Source organism: Hippocampus comes, unplaced genomic scaffold (assembly GCF_001891065.2).
Source record: "Hippocampus comes isolate QL1 unplaced genomic scaffold, H_comes_QL1_v1.1 scaffold150, whole genome shotgun sequence".
Classification (NCBI taxonomy): Eukaryota; Metazoa; Chordata; class Actinopteri; order Syngnathiformes; family Syngnathidae; genus Hippocampus; species Hippocampus comes.
In genome coordinates, this window is record NW_017805496.1 from 574,387 (window position 1) to 598,791 (window position 24,405).

Sequence of the window (24,405 nt, forward strand, 5' to 3'; positions counted from 1 at the left end):
GTGTGTTGGCGGGGGGGCTCAAATATACATGTATAGGGATGTCTTCATGACTGCAAATGTATTTGATTGTTAGCTGAAAGGTGAGTGGAGGTCAAGTGCCCGTAAGCACAATAAAAAACATTTTGACTCACGGGCCAGGACTTCACATATTTGTCCATTGGTGCCATGGATCTATTTCAAGATCAACACCATCGTTTGGATGAATGATTCATTTATTAATTTTGCGTTGACATCAGTGCCAACTTAAAATATGAGCTGTGTGCCAGTGAACCCAGTTCTCACTCCACAGAAAGCGTCAGTTCAGCAAATATTGACAAATTCAAAAAAGAAAAAAAGGCTTTGGTTGTTTAATGCCTCTCCCAGTTGAAATTTCCTGTCACATTAAACAAAAGAGAATTACAACTTGTGGATTTAAAACAACCCCAGAGCTTTGCCTTTGGAAAGTAGCTCAGTTTCATGCTAGTAAACTGTCCCGGACATGATACTGGTGAGATAATAAAAAAAGTGACTACAAAGTCAAAGTGTTGTGAGCGCCCGGCTGAGACATCAGGCCAAAGATTTCTTACGCTGAGGGAGTATGGAAACTTGTGCACAGATGGGAAAAGTATGTGACAGTGCAGGGACACTACATTGGGGGGGGGAGTAAGCTTCTGTATTAGAAATCCTTATACCGAAAAAATAACCTTATTTATTGAATGACCCTCATTTTAGTACGCGCAAATACCACCGGCGCGCCGAGACCCATTCTACTCGGCTCGTGACGCATTTCACCATCTGCACATGCTTTTTGGATTAGCCGCTATCTGTTGGCTCCATTTTTCAACTGGTTAGCACCATGTAAAAGCCATGCAGTCTTTTTGTGAATTTGGTTTGTTACTTAGATTCTCACTTCAGATGCGGGTTTTTTTTTTTTGGGGGGGGGGGGTACACCCAATAATAAGGACATTTTCTATACTATGTCCCCTTCACTATCAAAACTAAGCGTTTTAAGTGATTCGTATTAACAGACCAAAATCAGGTGTTTGTGGTTACCACTAATACAGTACAAACAAACCACATCTTAACATCATTCAACCGAGTGAGAGCAAAGAATCTCCTCTTTATGAGCTGTCATCCTGAGGGGGGAAAGAAACACAAAATAATTGACATTTTTCACTGCAGGCAATTATCTTTTTGTCTGGTGGAAGGCCGACCTGAAGAACACAACTGACAGAAGTCGATGAACTCCTCTGTGAAACGCACAAGTAGTCTGTCATTTTGGAGTAAATGCTCCCTTTTTCCGAGATTTTTGACATTTTTAGGGCTTCTGCCACAACAAACTCCTCATAGAGAATTTGCCACCAAATTATCATCAAGTATACCAGACAGTGACGCTGAGTTGCGAAAATTGTGACATTTCGCGGTGGCCTTATGGACTGAGCCTGGTCGCAAAGTTAAGAATGAATAATTACCACGAAGAAAAATAAGAAATGAGGAGATTCCATGCAGCACAATGAGTGAGTGCTTAGCGTATCTGCATCATGGTTCTGTAGTTCAGGGTTTAAATTTTGACACTGGGTCATGAAACCAATTAGCCTATGTGCCTAAAACAGAATAAAAATCTCCTAGAGCACACTTAAGTGAAGTTAGCCACGACATTTAAATCTTGCCGCTGTCTTGCGAAGTGCGCCGCACAACTGTGCACATGGACGTAGGCATAGCTTGATTGCTAACAGCAAATTGTGCTGGTAGAAATTGGCCAAATGATCATCACTAAGGAAGCTGTTCCTTGGCTACGTCAGCTCGCCCGTGTTTCAGGCCCACTCGAAAAATCTGGATAACCAGGAGGGTGAAAAAGATTTCAGGCTGTATCCCAGCTATGCAGTACTAAATTTCAACACTTCATGTATTTAGAAAAAAGAAAAAAAAACACAGACATGTCTATATGGGCTCTAGAAATATGAAGATTTACTAGAGTGTAATTTGAGTTCAACATTTTTCTTCCAACATATTTAAATCTAACCATTGCTACATTTTTATTTCCCTTTATTCAAGGAGAGTTTCAACTGTAAATCATGTTAATATTTTAACTATGCATAATGTTGCAATGGCCTACGACAATAAGTACAGGTATATTGTAAGAATAAAACCTCTGCCTGTGTAATACCAAAGCAATACTTTGGTGTTGGATGGGGCTTTGGCCTAAACACAAGCAGCGGTGAGGTGAGTTTTTAAATAAATAACCCAGGACAGATTCCCCAAAAATCCTTGATATATCCACAAGAAATGAATCGCAAATATGCTAGGGCAGCTAAAATAGGCCCCGGCTCACCCTCAACTCTACTGGGATGAGGACAAGTTCTCGAGAAAATGGATGGATGGATACGATTCCCATGGGATGCTTAGCCCCTAGTTACAGCTTTAACAAACATGTAGACATACAAAATGCCAAACATCATGTTCAAAATAATCACTCCTTAAAAGCATCATCATCATCATCATCATCATCATCAGGTCAACTTGGTTGAGGCAGTTGGTCAACATAACCTGTTTGCGTGCGTGCGTGCGTGCGTGTGTGCGTGTGTGTGTGTGTGTGTGAGAGAGAGAGATGCACATCTGTTGCTACAGGACGTCTGCACATATCACCACAGCACTCACCTCGCTCCGGTGCTGTTGCTGCGATGTCGTCCTCCTCCATGTGCATCCACCTCCCTCATGGCAACCCCCTCTCTCTCTCCGTTAATTTCTCGTTGTCTCGCTCTCTGTCTCAGGTGTACCGCAGGCTGGCGTCCAGCCGACTGGCGGCGCTGGAGGAGGCTGCGGCGGACAAGGCGGCTTCTCACCGCTGGGAGATGCTCCACCTGCAGAGGCTGCTGGGAGAGAGGCAGCAGGCAGAGGAGAGGCTGCTGCAGTCCAAACGGTAGGAGGAGGAGGAGGAGGAAGAAAGGCAACAAATGAGGAGAGGGAGGAGCGATTGATGCAGTGGAGAAAAGAGGTGATGGTTGCTGAGGGAGGAGGATGCAGGAGAGAGGGAGATGGAGAGAGTGAGACAGAGAGTGATGCACTCGACAGTGTGAGATGGGAGAAAGGAGGAGCGGGAGAAAGAGGGAGGAAGAAAGGGATGAGACAAAATAGTTGAAACAAAAGTAGGAGGGAAAGGGATGCAGTGGATCTCGGAGGAGGAGAGAAAGCAGAGGGATGGGTTGAAGTGGAGAAAAAGATGAAAAGGAGAAGCATGTAAAAGGATGAATGGACGATTGAGAAGAGAGGAGCTGAGGATGAAGAAAGGGAGGAGGAGAGACAGATGCGGGAGAGTGAGAGGGAGAGCGAGTGATCCAGCTGATGGTGTTGAGGGGAAAAAGAAAATGAATAAATTACGAAAAAGGAGGAGGGGAAAGGAGCATTAGTTCAAGGAGAGGGGAGGCGAAGGACAAAGAAGAGAAATTGTTGCAGTTCTGAAGAATGAAGGACAGGGAAGAGCGAGTGTAGAAATGACTTCATAAATATGAAAGGGTGGAGGAGCAAAGATGAAAAGTTGAAAGAGGAGAAGCTGGAGAGGGGCGTGAAAGAAAGGAACGACACACTGTTGCAGTTACGAAGAACAGAGGAGAGGAAAGAGGACGAGGAGGAAAAACGGCAAAAGTTCTCCCGTTGGAGGAGAAAGGAGGAGAGGCAAGAGAAAAAAAGGTAGGGGAAGAGTCACGACATGAAAGCGGGCGAGTGACAAATATGTACTTTAAAAATAAATAAATAACATGGAACAAGAAAAATGTCCAGTTTTATTTGGTGCTTGTGGAGGCTCTCAGTCGTACAGGAAAGTTCCATCGTAGAAAGGGACGACTGACAGAACCCTTTCTACGACAGTTTTATTTGGGACGAAATTGTAAAACAATGAATGAAATTTACCGTATAATTCAGAAAAAGAAATCAGAATATGAAAAAAGTCAAAATTTTGGGGGAATAATTATTTTGAGTATTATGAGTAAAGGCATGGTATATTTTTCATTTAAAAAAAAACACGGCAAACGTAATTTTTAATAACTGAATCGCAAAAGTGAGAAAAAATGTGTCAAAAAAGACAACGATAGCACATGTAGACAAAGAGTTGCACCTCATGACGTGACTTTTTCTTGTTCAGCGATGTGGAGGAGGAGCTGGAGGTGGTGTGGCAGGCGGCCACCAGGGAGAACCAGCAAATCAAGGAGAGTCTCTGGCACTCCGGGCCCACCGGTGACATCCTCCGGCGGGCCTTTGCCGACCCCGTCTCCCCTGAGCGTCCACTGAGCTTCCTCAAAGAACAGGATTGTGATGATAAAACCAGACAAGGTCTGGATTTCTACAGCTAGAAGAGGGGCATCGTGCAGGCATCATTTCTATTTATTTAGACATTATTTTGAAAACTTCTGGGGCAACCCTACCCCCGGTCTTTTTTTCTTTAATGCTCGCAATAGTACACTCACAGTAACTACCAGGACACTGCATATTCTCAGTTGATCTATCGAATGGATGCCAGGAAATCATTTTGATGACTGAGGGGGAAAAAATGATCTTGAAAAAAAAAAAAGATGTTGACAGAAATACGGTGTACATTTTACAAGAATAAAATCTGAATATTTTAAGAAACAAATATTTATTTTTGTCAAGGATGAAATAATCAAATTGAGTAAAAATGTGTAATTTTAGTGGAAAGATAATAAATAGTTGTTCCAGTACGATTCAATACAATACATCTTTATTTATATAGTGCTTTCACAACAGCTGCATCTGTAACAAAGCGCTTTACAGAATATTTCATGTAAAGTAACAAAAATAATACAACAGAACACAACGTAAAACATGGACAATAATACAAGCGTAACAACTATTCCTGCATACACCTTCTTATAAAATCATGAAACTCTTGAGTTAAACAACAGTCAGGTCGCCATTGTTACTGAGAAATGGTTCTCAACTGACCTACCTGGTTAAATCAAGGCTACATAAAATAAGTGTCATTTTAAAACATCATATTATAATGGCCATAAAAATAAGGATGAAAAGTAAAAATGCGTGCATACAAACATAAGTGTCATTTTAAAGTGTCATATTATAATGGCAATAAAAATAAGGATGAAAAGTAAAAATGCGTGCATCCAAACATAAGTGTCATGAGAAGAAATTCATTAAAAAAAAAATTTCACAGTGGCATTTTTTAGGACGACAAAGTCACAACATTATCTGAAAAAGATTTTGTTTCCCGAACAAATAAATTAAGTATTCAACAAATTAGAAATATCACCAGGAGCAATGTTTTTTTTTTTTTTTTGGTTTTGTTTTGATCTGGTGCCCACACAGTCAAATATTTTGTGTGAAGTCTTTCCAGCTGGAAGTGCCATGCATACGTGTATGCATATGTGTTTGAGTGGGAGAGAAAGAGGGAGGGTGCGTGCACGTGGGTGCTTGTAAATGTGCTCCACATGCTCACTTCTCGTCATTGTAACCTTTGAGGCTTCCTGTGTAGCCAGTGCTGAAGGGGGAAAAAAGAATGCTGCTTCATTCTCGGGATTAATTCGGATTGCGCAAGACGCTATCATCCTCCTCGTACTTCACGCACCTGCAGGTAACAGATTTTTAACTCCTTTGAACTATAGTCTGTAAACCAGGGATGTCCGCGCTTTTTTGTTTGAGGGCCACACTGAAATTCTCCAACTTTTTGAAACACGCTAAAGTCAGTCAAAAATGCAATCATATATTGTCTGTGCTGTCACATTAATTTCATCAGCTTTGTGTTAAAGGTGTTAAGGCATCCATGTGTGTATGTATATGTATATATTTTTTTATAATGGCCTACCCTTCTTGTACAACGTGGACATGTAATTGGAATGAAATGATGATGCCACATTTTGATCGACCTAAGACACTTTATTTGTTCATTTGGAAAGAAACCTGCAGGCTGTATGAATTGAATAAAGTAGGCTGGCCCACTGAGAATTCTTCCGGTGCTGCAGATTGGCCACTCCAGGCTGATTGTGTGACAACATCACGGTACATTTCAATTTGTATGGATAGTAAAGTTTTCATGAATCACTCCATGAGAGTGTTCCAGCTCTCCCAAGTCCGTGTAAAATGTGCGTGCAGTATATTCAAGAAATGCACAGACAACAGAGAGATGCAATTGGTTCACGTAGAAAGAAGACACATGCCATGTTACCTGGAATGATTTAGCATACATAGCCAATAGGCAGGGTGCAACAGCCCGGGACAAAGTTTGTCTATCAAACTTCCGTGGTACTAGATAAACTTGTTACAGACTGGTTGGTTGTGTTGTATTGATGAAGCATTATTTGTTTGAAGCTGAATAGAGCACACAGCCCCAAGCAGGTGCATTGGGTCACTTAGGGGGTGGAAGTAAGTTAAATGTGTGCAAGTCTCAAGTTGTTCCGTTTAAGTTTCAAGAAAGTCTCAAGTTGCTATGGAAAGAAAAAAAAAAATCAAGCCAGTCAAGTCGATTCACCAAAAATTTTAAGCACGTTATTTGCTTAAAGCAAGTTATACAATAAGTCTAGTACATACAAACTTACTTAGCGTGTGTGTGTGTGTGTGTGTGTGTGTGTGTGTGTGTGTGTGTGTGTGTTCACTTTTCAGATGATTTTGTAACATAATGAAATGTGGAAAATTTTACATGATTGTGAAAGTTTTCGTGTTGTACAGTATAATTAAATAAAGAGGATAAAATTGCCAAATATTGACTAAAAGTTAAAAACGGTGACTTAAAATATTTGCTAGTGTCAAGTTTTTTTCTTTGATTTTATCTTGAAAAAAAACTCTTGTAGAACGCAACCAAAAATGCTTGTGTTAGGGTTCACTATATGACTGCTGGGTTGAACATCACACAGAGTCAATATCAAAAATATGTATGTTTCATGTTACTGTGTTTTTGACTGCAAGTCTTGTTGTTTTACTTGCTTGGACTGTGGTATCTCCGCGCATACACAACACTGCCTTGGTTAGTCTGGCCAAAGCAGTGTGCTTAGAGGGAGTGCCTGACCCACCAACACAACCAAGGCACATTGATTAGTTTCTCCAAGCCCAAGAACAGAGGAGTGAGGCCTTTGGCACTAACCTGCTGGAGGTACTCAACAATCTTTGTCTCGACCTAAGTAAGACATGCAAAGTAAGGGAATGTTGAGTTGAAATCAAATTACAAGCCGGCTACTAGATAACAATACCAGAGAGACTGATCCAGGGTATTAAACCAGAAAGGGTAGGCAGCTTCCAATACTTGCGTGACTGAGGACCTCCGTGGCGACCTCACCTCGGCACTGAACGCATATTTTTTTTATCTCTTCATAAGTTAAGAATTTATTTGGAAACAGGAAACGTGTTCCCGTACTATTCATTTGATGATAAATGTTCTGAAGCCAATCTCATGAACCTTGACTTTCTCGTTCCCACATTCCATAAACATGCCTGTGATCGTCATTGACGACTAAAATTTGCGAATGTGTGTGTGAAGGCTTGTTTGTGTGCCCTGCGACTTGCTGGATATTCGTTCAAATTCACCTGGGATAGGCTACGGCTTTGGGATTTTTCTCAGGGTAAAATACTTCCATCCACTCACAGATGGTTGGTAAATGCTCTGCGTCTGACTACAGGACAAGATGGAGGCAGAAGATCCTGATTCGGAGATAAATAAGCACCCCTTTTGTGTGAGTAGCCAGCAAATAAATACCTCCTCCTGTGCTTTCATGATCAACCTAACTCTAGTTTCAACTTTTAGATGAAAGGAACCAACAATGCCGGCAGCAAAACGCCCCTGTCGCTGTTTGGGAAGTACAAGCAGAGCGTTCAAACTCTCAAACCTTTCCGCTGGACCTCGGCGCAGTCAGTGAACTTCACTCAGTGGTGCTTCCTTGTCAAAAGTCACGAACCCATTGCTAACACGAGGTCTGTTTGGCTTCTTACGTCTAGCCCCCACCCGATGGACAATGCAGGGTTCGTGTCCTATTCCACCTTCTCATGGCTGACCTCCATCTTCTGGGGCCTATTCCGGAACAGGCTGGACATTAGCACCCTCCACCTGTCGCCTTTGGATGAGGCCAGTGGAAGCACGGACAGGTCCAGAGCTGCTATTTGTGATTTTTTGTGTGTGTGTGTGTGTGTGTGTGTGTGTGTGTGTGAACTAGTTGTTCCTTTCGGAAAATGTAGAACTGGGGCAACTGGAATCTTCCTACATGTTTGTTGAAGACATTTCACCTTTAATCTAAGAACAACCTTTATGTGACCATCCACTGGGGGGCACACCCACCAGAGACATAAATAGGAAGACTCCACAAAAAATGTAGAACTGAAGAAGCCTTTTTTGATTCAAAGTTTCTTCAACGATCAGGAAGAGTCCAGTTTGACCTTGATCTGAATGCCACAGACACCTTCTTGGAGAAGCTTGGATTTGGATCTAGCAAGTAGACCAGAAACCACACCATATGTGTCAGGTTAAAATGTCTCGTGGACAATCCAAAATCGCCCTGATCCTAGGTCTTGATGTCGTGCCACACCCGATGGACGGATAGTGTTGAGTCTCTTGAGACAAATATGAGAATGATTCAGAAACATCCCTGTGCTCTCCTCAGGCTCCAGAGACTGTGGGAGGAGGAAGTAGGAAAGTCGGGTCTGGAAAAGGCCTCTTTGCTCCGAACCATTCTTCGTTTCCAAAGAACCAGACTTATTGTCTCTGTCATAGCCGGGGTCCTTGCCATGGTTTCAGCGTTTGTGGGTCCGGTCAGTCAACTCCATCTTGTAAAGTCATTTAAAAAAGGGCTTCAGACAAATCTGGGAGTAATATCAATCACTGGTCCACTAGGCATGGACCTTGGTTTTATTGGGTACCAGCTTCCACCATTTTAACACAATTTTCAACCTCTCTTAGGCTGTTCTGGTACACCTGATCATGAATCATGTCAGCGACCCTTCTAAGTCGACTCAGATATATGGAATCGGCCTCTGCTTTGCTCTGTTCACCACCGAGTTCTTCAAGAGCTTCTTCATCTCGCTGGTGTGGGCTGTCACTGTGCGCACTGCCGTTAGGTTGAAGGGGGCTGTCAGCATGCTGGCCTACCAGAAGGTCATCTCGCAGCGGGTGCACAGCGGCATCTCCATGGGAGAGGTACAGCCCACATCTTCCAACTTTCATTTGGGTTTTGAAGCAGAAAAAATGGGGGAAAAAGTCCTAGGAATACTGTAAATGCATACTGTTTGGGGGCAAAAAAAAATCCCCCCCCCAAAAAAAACATTAACTGCAACTAAAACTACAAACAGCTAAATTAATAAAATCATGTGCAAAGTTTTTTTTTCTAAAAGAAAAACTCAAGTATGCTTTTTTAGGTTGAAATGACAGCGTTATGAGTAAAAACTAGGAATTCGGTATCTATGTCCAGAGAGGCCGCAATGCTGTGGCAAAAAGCACTACTTTTGTCTAAATGAAGCACCTTGTCTCACTTCAAGATAGTTTTTTGGCACCAAGATCCCACAAAATAGCACCAAAGTCATCCTTTAATTGCTTTTGTCTGAGTAGAAAAACAGCAAATGCCAAGCCGTGAATATGCATGGTTTCTGAGACTTTTTTTTTCTTGCAAAACTTCTGTCTTGAATCAATAAAGGTCGGCGTCAGTGCGTTTGACAAAGTTGGTCACCCCTTCACTTTATGGATTGTATTTTTAGTGGACTTGTTTCAAACCAACACGGTCATCTCTTTCCCCAAAGATCATTAACGTCCTGACGACTGATGGCCAAAAGCTGTTTGAGTCGGTGGTTTTGGGCAGCTATGCGGTGGTGTCCCCAGTGCTCTTGTGTCTGTGCATCGTCTACGCCTGCTTCATCCTGGGCATCACGGCACTGATGGGTGTCGGTATCTACCTGGTCTTCGTTCCAATGCAGGTCAGGAAGCCAAAGCGCCACCTGCAGCATTATTTTAGACTATTTCGCTCACTAAGTGTTGCTCTCAGATTTTAATGGCCAAGATCATCAGCAAGCTCCGACACAAATCCATCTTGATGACGGACAGTCGTGTTCGCACCATGAACGAGATCCTCAGCAGCATCAAGCTCATCAAGATGTATGCCTGGGAAGAGTCCTTTGAGAAGAAGATCGCAGGTATGGCTTACACATCTGGGGACGAATGACTAGAATTTACCAACAGGGTATATACAGGTATATTATGCCAGCATTCCCAGAATCAAAAGCACTGTACCGTAAGAAAATTGTCAATTTTTTAAACGTGTAATTTTTGGAAGAGAAAAGGTCAAAATATTAGGAGAAAAAAGTTGCGGTTGTTTAGGCTAAAATCATAAAATAAATCATTTGTCATGAAACACATATTACAGAAATGAAAAATTGTCAAGAATGCAAAGTGAAAATGTGTTATTGAATGTTAGAAGAAAATACAGTGGTCCCTCTACTTACGAAATTAATTGGTTCTGGAAGAAATTTCTTAACTAGAAAATTTTGTCAGTTGAGACACGTTTTCCATGAAAATGCCCTAATCCGTTCCAAGCACCCCCAAATTTGGACATAAATGTTTTATAAAGCATAAAATTGCATCAAAATATGTAACAAATACCTGTTACAAGTGATTATTGCACAATACATGAGAGTTGTGCATCATGTGGAAAAAAAAAGGAATAAAGAATACTGTAAAAATGATGGTCATTTAACTTTTAACTGCGTCCTCATCGTTTTTTGCCTTCTTTAGTTCATGTTCTCTTTCAGAAGTGGTTTTTGCCTGGCGTTTTGTAAAGAACTGACATTTGCTTTTGTCGGCTTTTAACAATCCTTTGAAAATGTCCAAGACAAACAGCAGCATAGTGATCGATCACTCAACTGGTGAACACTTTTTTTCAGGGTGATTAACATTTACGTAAAACTATCAGAACACCACATGGCCCGAGGGGTGAATGACGAGGATGCTGCATCGACACGTATCTTTCTGTCGACACACAGGCACATACGGTAGAGGTCCCTCTTAGCCAATGGGAGGCCAGGATGATGCTCGGTCATAGCCAATAGCAGAGCAGCTATACTGTATTTTTACCTTTCATATCTTGAAATTTCTTTCGTAATAAGAGGCAATATTTTCCTGTTGAGGTGTTTCATAACTTGAAAATTTCGTATGAAGAGACGTTCAGAAGTAGAGGTACCACTGTAATCCAATTTTTTTAGGATGAAATGATGAAGTTATGCATAAAATGTCGTATCAAAGGTTGTTTTGCATTTTTGAAGAATAAAATCATAGAATTGTACCCACATGGACAAAGGTGTTGGTACTCCTCTGTTCGTGGAAGGAAAAAATAACACTGATCGCAGAAATCACTTGAATCTGACAAAAGTAAAAATGAATTTTAAAAAAGTCATGAAAAACTACCAGTAAAAATCGCACATTGCTTTTGAACTGTGGTTCGACAGAATTACTTTTACAAAAGCAAACTTATTATGAAGATTATGAATGAAAAATGTGTAAAAATAATGGTCATTTGAGAAAAGCAAAAATATAAAAATATATACGATTATGGCTAAAATGATGAAATCACCGACGTTCGTTGTTAAGAAATGATGACAGTGACCTTTTTTCGGGGATTTCTTTCAGAGTTAAGGAAAAGAGAGAAAAAATATCTGCGCCAAACAAGTTACGTCCAGAACGCCAACACCAACATCACCAGCATCATCCCCACCCTAGCCACCGTGCTCACCTTCCTGCTGCACACCTTGTTGGGCTGGGAGCTCAACGCCACCGAAGTGAGTACACCACAACCAGAGCTCAGGATTAAGAAATAGCTGACTGAAAAACAGTCGCTGGAGAGGGATGCTGGTCTGCTAATTCATCAGACAGCAAAACTGATTCTGAAGACCCCGGGCAGAGTACACTGGCATGGCGATAACTGAAATCTGATGCGACAAAGAAAAAAAAAAATCTCACATCCACATGTCCTGGAAGATGCGGAGGCAATAGAAATGCTAGAAAATGAAGAGAAAAGACTTTTGTGATGAAACTAATCCAATTTCAAACTTGGGCTGTAAGTGTAAGTCACTGGTAGTGTTTCGAGCAGCATCGAGACTGTGGATGAGGATCGTGTTGTGCATGTCACCGCCAGGCCTTCACCACCATCGCCATCTTCAACGCCATGCGCTTCTGCCTGGCTCTGATGCCGCAGTCCATGAAGGCACTGGCCGAAGCCGCCGTGTCTGTGACACGTCTCAGGGTAGGAAACTTGACTTGGTGTCTGTTAACCGTTGTGGAAGTTAGGCTGGTGCGGAGCTCATCGATGGCAGTGTCGGCGAAGAATCTTCATGGAGCGGTTTGCAGTGGGCTTGAGGAACAGCTGAAGGCCGATAAACTCTTTCTGGCCTGGACCGCCCCCGCCCATGTCTAACTTTGCATCCTTCCCTACAGAAAATATTGCTGATCCAGAATCCGGATCCCTATTTGGTGCAAATGAAATCCAGCGACTCGGCCATCGAGATGACAAACGCTAGCTTTTCCTGGAGAAAACCAGACATCCGGAGTGACGAGCCCTCGTCCGGCGTGGTTAATGGAGGGCTGTTGATGGCCAACGGAGACCTTGGACACAAGGCGGATGAAAATACGGACTTCCTGCCCACTTTGAGGAATATTTCCTTCTCGCTTCCCAAGGGCAAGTTGCTGGGTGTTTGCGGGAATGTGGGAAGTGGGAAAACCTCACTGATTTTGAGCATTTTGGAGCAGGTGAGTTGCAGCACTCGTGTTACCTCCGCCACGGCACTACACTCGATCCAAACATGAAGACCTTCACGTGGGGGCCTTCGTGTTTTTAGATGCACCTCCTCCAGGGCTCCGTCTCGGCCAGTGGGACCTTTGCGTACGTTTCCCAGCAGGCGTGGATCTTCCACGGAACCCTTCAAGAAAACATCCTGATGGGAAACCCTCTGGACGAGGACACGTAAATGCGCACCATGACAAACAGATGAGCACAAATGATTGACCGGAATAATGAAAAAGACAAAGAAAAACAACTGCTACCATTTATGATACTACAATTGCTTTGACTACGACTAGCCCTATTGCTACTATTGGTAGTCCTGGTACTGTTTCGAGTACCATTACTAGTACCAATGCTTCTACTATTACAGCTTTCTACCGCTACTATGGTATCGTATTGCTACTTCGACTATTAACAATACCACTACGACTACCGCTACTATTATTTTACTACTCTTATTAGTATTACTCCCATTACTACGTCTACTACAACAACTAGGACGATTACGACTAAAATTGCTCCTGTTACTACTACTACTACTACAACAACTACAATGAGTACAACACGTTATTACGACTACAGTACTATTATTACCACAAGGAATATAACCACTGTTACTATTACCGTACTATTTCTACTCCTATTATTGTCTTGCTATTACTCTCATAACTTTTTCTACTCCCATGACTAGTATTATTTATGCTACTATTACAACTCCTAATATTAATAGTGCACTATTTCTTTAATGACTGCCATTGCGAATTCTACTTCCAATACAATTAGCACTACAACTTTTACTACTACGATTTCCACAAAACTGCTCCTGTTACTATATCTACTACTAGAATTAGTTTCATTAGAGGACTACATGAATCTGAGCATATTTACTGTTGAATGGGCGAAATTCAAAGACTATGATCACGACTGCTACTGTTACTGCTGCTGCTCCGACTATTTACACTACTCCGCATATTACTTCTGCTATGAGTACTACAACTATTACTGCCACTCCTATTACCACTAAAGTAGATGTAAATATCTTCCATTAACTTTCAATGTCTTTAATATAAATAATTTTTCCACACTATAGCAAAAGACCGCACAACATTTACCGGTAGTCATTGCACCCCAGGTTTCGTATAGTAGTGAACTAAATACGTACCGGTACATATGCATTTCACATTTCATAACCCAACATGTATTTTTTATTTTATTTTTTTTACATTCATAGACATTCGCTCTCTCTGATGCGGGGTGATGATTTTTTATTTTATTTTTTTTACATTCATAGACATTCGCTCTCTCTGATGCGGGGTGATGTAACGAGTTAGTTAAAATGTGCTCACGTGCGAGTTTGTGCAGATACGAAAGAGTTTTGGACGTGTGCAGCCTTCGAGCTGACCTGCAGATACTCCCACACGCCGATCAGACCGAGGTATACTCGCCATTATACTGTTATTTTTGTTTCTGTTGTTGATTTCTTGTGCAGTTTTTATTTCTGTTATTTGATATACATTGTGAGTGACTTCTTTTACTATTTGATATATGTTGTTATTGTCGATTTATGTTATTTTGTTGATTGCTCTTGCTTTTATTGTCATTTTTGGGATTTAATTCCGAGTGTTGATTCCTATTGTTATTGTGATTCCAACAGTTTTTTTTTCGTGTTTATTTTTATCATTTTGGTTGATTTCTATCGTTGTTCATTTCTGTTGTGATTTGAATTCTGTTGTCGCTTTTACAGGTGTTGTCGATTGCCGTAATTTTCCCTCAAAGCTCGCTTGCTTATTATTGTTGTGGTCAGATCGGCGAGCGTGGCCTGAACCTGTCGGGTGGCCAAAAGCAGAGGGTCAGCCTGGCTCGGGCCGTCTACGCCAACAAGGACATCTACCTGCTAGATGACCCGCTCTCGGCTGTGGACGTCCACGTGGGCAAGCACATCTTTGAGGAGTGCATCAAGCGCCGGCTGCGGGGAAAGTCCATCATCCTGGTCACGCACCAACTCCAGGTACCTGGGCCGTGAAGAGTAAAGTTCTACTTTCGCTACTGTACTACTATTGCTGTATCGCAGTTTACCTGTTGCGGACCCGCTATAGATTTTTTTTTTTTTTTTTTGTGCAACTCGTCTGTCACTGCGAAGATGTGAATCTGCGGGTGCCAAACTGGGAATATGAAGGATTCGTCTTGAGTTTGAAGTTGAAATGTCATTTATCATGACGAGATGGTCGAGATGCCTTTGTAGTGTTTACGCTGGGATTTTTAAGCCTCATGTTTTTGGGGAATTTGGAATAGTATGCAGGATAAACATCGTACCTTAACCCTTTCATGCAGCAATAATGATAACCTGTAACCTGATAACATGATCAGCTGTACACTGTAGTGGCTGCTGTCCTTGAAAGGGTTAATGATATAAAAATGTTGAGTTTTGTGAGAAATCTGTACAAATGAGTCATTGTTCAGCAGTTTTGTGCCATCCTTGAATGATAATTTTTATGCAAGAGCGTCTCCTGAATACTCTTCAGGAGTTAGGCTAACACTTTCACAGTTTCCTCTCAGTATAAGAGCAGGCTACAGAATTGCATTATTGTTGCTATTCATACTACTCCATCAGTATCTGGAGTTCTGCGATGACATTCTGGTGCTGGAGAACGGCGAGGTCCAGGAGACGGGGAACCACCAGGCGCTGATCAGGGCCAATGGACGCTATGCTGAGCTCATCAGTGGCTACCACGCAGAACAGGCCAAAGTCAGATTGGCGTTCACTTGCCTTTTTTTCTTCATCTTCTTCCGCTTCCTCATCTTCTCCTTCACCTAACATTGAAGCATGACTTCATGTTGTGTTCAGACGGAGAAAAAAGAGGAGGAGGCTCAGCCCATGAAGACGATGGAGCCTGAGCTGGGAGATCGAGCAAAGAGCGGAATCATCAACCCCGGTTACAATTATTAGTACAACTACTACTACATTGCATATTACTCTTACTACTACCAATACTGACTGAGAGGACTAAGTTGATATTCGATTGGTAGATTGCTCTTATTGTACCAGGCAACCGGTGTCACTCCTGCTACTACTTTTCCTATTAATGCGCCGATTACCACCACTTTTACTACTTCTACTACTACTACTACGTCATCCACTTCAATTACTACTGCTATGATGACTAGAGTCAGCTTCGATTATTCATGGGAGATATGGACTGACACCTGTTACAAACAGCACAAATCAAGTAATTGATCCATTCACCCTAAAATGGTTTGTAATTTCTTATAAAGGCCACAAGGTGGCGGAAAAGCACTTCTTTTCTAAAGTATTAGACAAGGCAAAGGCCTGACTCAATGGAGCTCCTCCTGGCACACCAAAATAGTTCAGCGGCCACAAGACGGCACCAAAGTAATGCCGTCTTGAAGTAATGATGTTCCGATAGTTTTACGTAAATGTGAATCACCCAGAAAAAGCGTTCACCAGTCGGACGATCGCTCAGTATGCTGATGTTTGCCTCGGACATTTTCGAAGGATTGTTCAAAGCCGACAAAAGCAAACGTCCTTGGATCAGTTCTTTATAAAACAGCAGGCAAAAACCTCTTCTGAGACAGAATATGAACTACAGAGGGCTTTGTTTTTTACACTATGCACAACTCTCATTTATTGTGCAGTAATCTAATTGTAATTTGTATTTGTTACATATTTTGATGCATTTGTATGATTTAGAAAACATTTATGTCTGAATTTTGGGGGGGGCTTGGAACAGATTAGGGCATTTACATGGAAAATGCGTCTCTACCTACAAGATTTTCTAGTTAAGAAATTTCTTCCAGAACCAATTAATTTCGTGAGTAGAGGGACCACTGTAGTTGAATTTGCAAATGCCAAGCAGCGAATCTGCTGTTGTTCGCTGTACTTATCTTGCTACTGCAACTACTACCGTTTGTACTTCTATGACAACTACAATAACTACTGTTACTTCTAATATTGCTATTATTGTCACAGCATTCACTGCAACTACTGCTGTTACTTTTGCGGTCTTATTACAGCACTTTTTGGAGTGTTTGACTTGTATTAGTGAGATACTGACAGCTGCTCTCCCTCACAGCCTTCGACATCACAGATGAAGTTGAGGTGGGAGACATCACCAGCCAAAAATGTGAGTCGGGATTTTGTAAATTATTTCGATACAAATGATGTCCACCTCAAAAAGGTCCACAATACTGAACTGTGTTTCACTTTAGAGCTCTCGTATTGGATGCCATTTGATCAAGCAGGTGTACCTAATTAGGTGTCCAAAGAGTGTGTGTAAATTTGAATATGTGTATTACAGTGAGTCAGAAAATGTCAGCAGTGGAGGATGGGGACCAGTTGGTCAGCAAGGAGTTGTCCACAGAGGGCGCTGTGTCCTGGAGCATTTACAGACAGTACATAAAGGCTGCAGGAGGTTGAAAACACACACGCACACACGTGTGTACAATATACTGTGGACCCCCACATACTTGCAGTGAGGCTTGGTTTCAATTTTTCCTTCCAATATTTTTTCCTAATATGGCGGGAGGTGGCGATGCATGCTATAATTGGAGGGGAAGCCAACCCGTTTTTCCTGGAAAACTCATATTGGGAGGTTTATTGTTTGTTTGTTTGTTTTTTTTTGGGGGGGGGGGATAATTTTTTAGGTTTATTTAAATCCCCCCATCCCCCAAATGCATTTCACTGAGTGTCAATTATACGCCGATTTTCGCTACTCAAAGAGTGGGGGTCAGCTGTATATACAAATATATATTTCTATAAAGACACAGACACAATGCAGGTATTTGTGCTCCACTTCTTCAGGTTACATCATCACCTTCCTCATGATGTTGAATTTTGTGCTGATGATCAGCTCCACGGCCTTCTGCAACTGGTGGCTCAGCTATTGGCTTGACCAGGGCAGTGGGGTGAGAACATATGGACATACGCACGCACGCGTAATTTGTTCAAAACAGTGAGTGTAGTTTGAAGACTACATGCTGTGTTTATCAAAGTACAAATGCAGACTAAGGGGTGAATTTAACACTCCACTCGAAGAACAGCCAACACACTTCACAATTTTACCACAGTACTTGTGCTACTATCATGATGACTATTCCTGCTGGTACGACTAGTCTGCTCTTACTATTGGTACTACTATTTTTAGCACTTTGACTACAAAGACTAGTATTGCTGTCACTACTCTTCCTACTAATAGTAGTACTTGTCAAATGTCCGGACGAAGCCCGGACAGAATGAGGATTCCAAAAGCGTGGACACAGATAAGAAGTTTTGGTCACAAAAATATTTATGAACAAAAACGCAAGACCCACAATGTACAACAAAGTACGCCGATAACAAAGAACCAGGCAAAGGCGAGAAGAAACAAAAAGTGTTGCAAAAGGCAAAGAACGACATGAACGAAAATTGCGTGTCAATTTAAAGGACAAGAAAATCCAATGCACGACGAACAAAAACCAAGAATACAAAACAAGGTAAATACTCGAACAAAAATCCTGTACTGTGAACTCATGAGGCAAGGCTAGGAGGCGACAGTGTGAAGAACGTCTAGAAAGTTAGGCACTTGGAGACAGAGTCGTGAGCAAGGCTAAGAATCCGACAGTCAGTTGTTGGCGTGGCCTGGTTTATAAAGCAAGCAGAGAACGAGGCCAGATTCGAGAACGGTGTGACTGATGAGGTAACGCCCACTCACCAGCTGGAAACTGAAATAAAAAACAAACAAGACAGGATTATGCCACAACTATTTTGACAACTTTGACGACTAATATGGTTACTATTTTCATTAATACTACTGCTGCTAACTACTATATATTATTATAAGTACTACTACCTGTATTTTTATTGCCATGACTAAAATGACTGCTCCTCCTACACTACTGCAATTACTATTTCTGCTACTACTGTTCTGCCCTGGACAGATGAAAAAGCCTCATTTCACGGAGAAAATTAACTTGGTGTCACAAAAACGATTCCATTGTAAATAAATTAAAAAAAAAAAAAAAAACTAAAGCAAAATGCAATGCAACTTTGCTTCCTTTCGAAAAGTTAACATGAGAAAACGGTCATACAAGGTGGCATTTTACCCTTACAGCAGGCGCATCGTTTAGAAGCAATTAGGCTCCATTCTTAGCAAGGAAGGGGCGAGCAAATGGGCGTTCCTTACTTTGATGCCATCACGACTGATCTACAAATGTTGCTACTGTCGTTATTATGACGAGCGCTTCTACTCTTTCCATTTTCCGACAATTACTCCTATTACTGCATTGCAGCAGAGGCGGCAGGAACCAATTCAGATCAAAGCACATGAATGAAAATGCCAAAGCAGCATTATGACTTGATTGAAAGAAAAGTTCCCAGTGCTAACAGGTTCATGTTACTGGGTCCAGTCAGCCAACGAAACCACGTCAGAGCCCGGTGACATTTACAAGAACCCAGACATCCAATTCTACTGGCTGGTCTACGCCATGATGATGTTGTTCATGTTGTTCACGACCACCGTGAAGTGCTTCTTCTACACTCATGTCACCTTGAATGCGGCCTGCCACTTCCACGACATCCTGGTCAAAAAGGTACCCGGCTGGTCTCGGCATCACTGAGGATGAACATCTGTGTATTTTGCTGACCTTACATTTTTCAATCATCTGGTCAGGGTGATGTAATGTCAAGTATCTCAGACGTTTTATTACAAAGCAAATGACGGAAAAATGAAGGCATTCATTTTGATGTATTATGCAAGCAAACGTGATTGGGCACAGATGGTGTCAAGTTGCCTCTGTTGACTCCAACTTTCAAAAGTGTCACTATATCTGCATATGTGCATCTTCTTGCTTTCTATTGTGTGACCCTCTTGTTTATGCCTCGACCTTGACTTTCTGAATGGAGCTAATTTTTTTTTTTTTTTTTTTAATCGACCTTGCCAGATCATAGGCAGTCCCATGAGCTTCTTCGACACCACACCAACGGGCCGCATTCTCAACCGCTTCTCCAAAGACCAGGAGGAGGTAGACAGTGTTATTCCGATCTACTTGGATCCCTTCTTGCAGTTCACCCTGCTCGTGAGCTCCACAGTGATCACCATCGCCGCCGTCTTACCCCTCATGCTCATCGCTGTGTTCATCATGGGACTTCTGTTCACGCTCATGCTCTTGTGCGTTAACACCACTTTGGACCACCGGGCTGTGCCCTTTGTACCTCGGACAAAGAATTTCATGTTGTTTCTGCAGCATGTTCAAGAGGAGCATCCGCCTGATGAAGAAGATGGAGAACATCAGTCGCTCTCCCTGCATCTGCCTCACCACATCCACTCTGCAGGGCCTCAGCACCATCCACGCCTACGACATGAAAGACAGCCACATCCAGCTGTAAGATAACATTTACAACTGTCTTGCTACGCTCCTCGGGAACACGACAGTACACCAATAATTGGGTGCCGTTGTCCTGTCTTGTGTTATAGGTTCAAGTCCTTGAACGACATCAACTCCAACTACTACATGCTCTTTAACGCTGGGACCCGCTGGCTCTCCTTCAGACTGGACTTAATGGCAGCCTTGACGACCTTGTTTGTGGCGCTCATTGTGGTTCTGATTAGTAATGAGCACATCAGTCCGTCCTTGAAGGGCCTGGCTTTGTCCTACACCACGCAGGTGAGTACAACTCGCCGGCGGCATTCAGTTGAGAAGTCACTTTAACCGAGTGACTACGACATGACCAGAGGTAGTATATAAATCTGACAAATCTAGTCAAGTCTTGGTACTTTGTTACTTCCCGCCACTGGACATTGAGTGCTGTATGTGACATGTGTGCAGTTGACGGGCATGCTACAGTACATGGTGAGGCAATCCACAGAGGTGGAGGCCAGGTTCAACTCCGTGGAGCGGCTGCAAGAGTACATCACGGTCAGATAGCTTTATAGAACCCTACAAAACCAATCCCGATTCGACCGTTACGCGGGTGGATCTCCAATCTAAGCTCCTCGTTAAACAGGATTGTAAGTCTGAGGGTCCCAGACACACGGAAGACACTAATATCCTGAAGAACTGGCCCACGGGTGGGTCCATTACCTTCCGGGACTACAAGATGAAGTACCGAGAGAACACGCCCATTGTCCTGAACGGGCTGGACTTCCCCATTCGAGCCGGAGAAAAGCTGGGCATCGTGGGAAGGACGGGTTCTGGTGAGAATTCAGAAATGACAGTTACTCATGCTATCTCTGACAAAGCACAAATCGCATTAGCATTACTAGTATGATCGCTACACGAATTAAAAAAAAAAATTTGTGATGTCTTTTGACATTTCAAAAAAAAAAAAAAATCTGAAAGGGTCTTGTAACATTCAGTTTTATCCATCCATTATCCGATCCGCTTCATCCTCACAAGGGTCGCGGGGGTGCTGGAGCCTATCCCAGCTGTCTTCGGGCAGTAGGCGGGGGACACCCTGAACTGGTTGCCAGCCAATCGCAGGGCACACAGAGATGCACAACCATCCGCGCTCACACTCACACCGAGGGACAATTTAGAGTGTTCAATCAGCCTGCTGTGCATGTTTTTGGAACGTGGGAGGAATAAGAATAAGAAAACCTTTATTCGTCTCACAATGGAGAAATTCCCAAATCAGAATACCCGGAGAAAACCCACGCAGGCCCAGGGAGAACAAGCAAACTCCACAGAGGAAGGCCGCAGTCGGGATCGAACCCACGACCTCTGCACTGTGAGGTCGACGCGCTAACCATTGGACCCACCGAGTCGCCCACATTCAGTTTTAGTTACAATTTAAATCAAGCATGTTTTATGACATGAGCTGAACATTCTGTCCTCCATCTGCCACTTCATTTTCTGCAGGCAAGTCCTCTTTAGGGGTGGCGCTGTTCCGACTGGTCGAGGCGGCTGAGGGAAGCATCGTCATCGACGGTGTTGACATCTCGACCATCGGTCTGCAAGATCTGCGCAGCAAACTGTCCATCATCCCCCAGGACCCCGTGCTATTCATTGGCACGGTCAGGTAACTTAACAGCAAGTGGACATGCAGTGCGCGTTGCGGACTGCCACTGGCTAAAGACCACCCGTGTCGACTCCAACAGGTACAACCTGGACCCCTTTAACATCTACAGTGACAAGGAGATCTGGGTAGCGCTGGAGAGGACCTACATGAAGGACTCGGTGAGCCATCCCCGCAACAGGGACGAAGCTCTTCACGTCCAAATCTAGTTCTGTTTAATTTAATTGTTCATTTTAAATTATTGGTTCATCAAAGAGTCAACCAAAAAAAGAAATACAAGTGTCCTAGGTTTACAGCGTCAAATAACCTCAAGAACTGTACAGCAGGGCTGTATGAAATCCAGAATTGAATTGAGAATTACCCCTAAATTCCAATTCAACACTTGAATCTGAATCGAGATTGCAAACAGGAAGCAAATTTGGAGTTGAAATTTGAATTGCAGGAACTAGAATTGAAAGTCCATGAAATTCAAAGTCATTCATGATGCAAAGTTAACCTCGTTTCAATTCACATTCTGTTCAACATCCTGGGAAGTGGAGTCAATTCAATTTAATTCAATTCAATGGATGCAATGAATTGAATTAAATTTTGACATTTTGAATTTTGCTGCTTTACAGCAATTTATGACGCTGCCTTTTCTTTTTTGGAAAGCGCAATATCAGTTTGTCATTTTTTTGTGGGGGATGGGGGGATTAATAATGCAGACTAATAATTAAAGGTTTATTGTTGTTAATTGTTCATTCTTTCCCAGTGCAGTAGTACACCATACACCGCCCAGCTCTAACAGAAAGAGCATTTAAGAAACACTTTTTAAACAACACTTGAGAAACGACTGCAGAGAGAGGCCACTGGCCGATAGTTGACGTTCTCGTTCACATCTCGTGACTGGCCCTCAAGTGATCTTTTGTCTCCACAGATCTCCAAATTGGAGGGTCAGCTTCAGGCACCGGTGTTTGAGAACGGAGAGAACTTCTCTGTCGGGGAGCGACAGTTAATGTGCATGGCTAGAGCGCTGCTACGCAACTCTAAGGTTGGGACATGGCCACATACTCTATAATCCAGGGGCTCGCAAACTTTTTGGGTCCATGGAGCCATGGCGGGGGGGGGTTGTTAAGCCATAACAAAAGCAAGGATGGATTTCGTCTGGATAAAAAGTCATAATCTTCGGAGGTAAAAATGAAACATTCCTCCCCCTCGTCCAGATCATTCTTTTGGACGAGGCGACGGCATCCATCGATGCCCAGACCGACTCGCTGATCCAGAGCACCATCAGAGACGCCTTCCAGCACTGCACAATGCTCACCATCGCCCACCGTATCAACACCGTAATGCACGCCGATCGCATTCTGGTTATGGACAATGGAAAGGTGACACTCACGTACACACACGCACGCACAGACATACAATGTCTTAATAGTAAGCCCCTGACTGGGTTATCTGCTGCAGATGACAAACTCCATAACCCAAACTCCTAACCTTACAGGTGGCAGAACTGGACATTCCAGACGTCTTGTCGAAAAAGTCCGACTCGCTGTTCTCCTCGCTCCTGGCGGCCGTAAACACTGTGAACGTGTCAGAGGCACATTGATGTACACTCAATATGTTCTCATTCACGGACTGGATGTTGCACATGTGCCCACAGTAGTGGCCATAGAGCCAATTAGTTGTTTGACTTTTGTTTTTTTGTTTTTTTTTCAATGAGTGATAGATGATGTGTATTTAAAATTATTTATTAGTTAATGCCTGGCATTCCAATCACTTTTTCAAGTGACTTGCGCATGCAATCAGATTTTTACATGTTTTTTTTTTCAATAGGTTTGTTGGTTTGTTTGTGCGAACACTGTTTCCATCCTGCTGCTCATTCTTGGCCACACGGCGGCGCCAGTGGTCTTCGCCTGGCTGTCAAATCGGTAGTGACTCATAACTCCACTGTACTTAAATTTAATAAGAATGACGTCTTATTTGGGGTGCAAAAGTACAAAACAACTTTCTAATAAAGAAGCGTTGATCTGTTTGATTTCACTTTATTTTATTTGAATCCCTCAAAGGTAAATTTCAGTGAAACAAACGACCGACAAGCAATGTAATATCAGCAGTACCGGTAATTGACACACTGTACTTTCATTTAAGTTACAGATTACTTACCCAATACGGCGTTAATAATTTCATTGACTTTGAAGAGTGAATGTGCGGCGGGGTATTAGACAGGATTATTGATTATATTCGTACTTTTAGTGGATTATCTTTTACTTAATTACAACACAACTTTTTCCTCGCGAGTGAGGAGTCTTTACCAAAACCCATCAATGATTTTGACTCCCAAAAAAAACCAAACAAACAAACACAGTGTTTTGATTTGATGAGGCAGCTCCACAACTACCTTTTCAGGTTAATTTTTTACAACCTCGAGTTTCCACCAAACGATTTCTCGCTGATGACAGAGGCTTCTCTGCAAAGCCTCTTCACCTTTTCCATTCCAAAAGAATCATGCGTTCGCGTTTGGAGTGCGCCTTCAACATGGGAGCGTACATACCGTTGTGGGTCTCCCACACCAGGATACCTGCGCAGCCTTGTTGCAAGAACTGATGAAGCCTACTTGGATAAGAGGTTTCTAACCGGAGCAGTCCAGTTGCGATTCAATGCCCTGAT

General features: G+C 42.6%; 3 protein-coding genes across 4 annotated transcripts in view; 2 read left to right on the forward strand and 1 right to left on the reverse strand.

Annotated features, from left to right (window-relative positions):
- The window catches only part of LOC109519685 (E3 ubiquitin-protein ligase RNF182), a 5,046-nt gene extending 2,292 nt beyond the window's left edge, over nt 1–2,754 (reverse strand). Inside the window, exon 1 of the mRNA XM_019876367.1 lies at nt 2,638–2,754. Coding sequence (XP_019731926.1) covers nt 2,638–2,683 — 46 coding nt within the window. The 5' untranslated portion in view covers nt 2,684–2,754. The remainder of the gene's footprint in view (nt 1–2,637) is intronic.
- cep89 (centrosomal protein 89) overlaps nt 1–4,553 on the forward strand; it is a 19,672-nt gene extending 15,119 nt beyond the window's left edge. For both annotated transcript variants that reach the window (XM_019876362.1, XM_019876363.1), the window contains 2 exons: nt 2,751–2,899; nt 4,118–4,553. In XM_019876362.1, the coding sequence (XP_019731921.1) occupies nt 2,751–2,899; nt 4,118–4,325 (357 nt within the window). In that variant the 3' untranslated portion in view covers nt 4,326–4,553. The remainder of the gene's footprint in view (nt 1–2,750; nt 2,900–4,117) is intronic.
- A 48-nt stretch (nt 4,554–4,601) lies between these two features.
- abcc12 (ATP-binding cassette, sub-family C (CFTR/MRP), member 12) lies at nt 4,602–23,730 on the forward strand. Its single transcript, XM_019876357.1, has 30 exons — nt 4,602–5,578; nt 7,614–7,667; nt 7,739–7,842; nt 7,930–8,076; nt 8,589–8,736; nt 8,885–9,121; nt 9,718–9,891; nt 9,960–10,107; nt 11,597–11,745; nt 12,102–12,209; nt 12,401–12,712; nt 12,802–12,926; nt 14,109–14,181; nt 14,551–14,754; nt 15,358–15,492; nt 15,592–15,679; nt 16,838–16,888; nt 17,063–17,176; nt 17,566–17,669; nt 19,149–19,331; nt 19,683–19,909; nt 19,986–20,123; nt 20,216–20,405; nt 20,568–20,657; nt 20,746–20,935; nt 21,600–21,759; nt 21,839–21,917; nt 22,673–22,786; nt 22,959–23,123; nt 23,240–23,730. Exons 2-30 carry the CDS (start codon nt 7,620–7,622, stop codon nt 23,342–23,344), a joined length of 4,110 nt encoding a protein of 1,369 aa, XP_019731916.1. The 5' UTR covers nt 4,602–5,578; nt 7,614–7,619; the 3' UTR covers nt 23,345–23,730.
- The last annotated feature ends 675 nt before the right edge of the window (nt 23,731–24,405 follow it).

Coding starts and splice junctions, on each gene's coding strand:
- abcc12 (XM_019876357.1), top strand. CDS start 7,620: ATGGAGGCAGAAGATCCTGATTCGGAGATAAATAAGCACCCCTTTTGT. Junction 12,210..12,400: donor TGTCTGTGACACGTCTCAGG/GTAGGAAACTTG, acceptor CCTTCCCTACAG/AAAATATTGCTGATCCAGAA. Junction 20,658..20,745: donor GGCTGCAAGAGTACATCACG/GTCAGATAGCTT, acceptor CTCGTTAAACAG/GATTGTAAGTCTGAGGGTCC.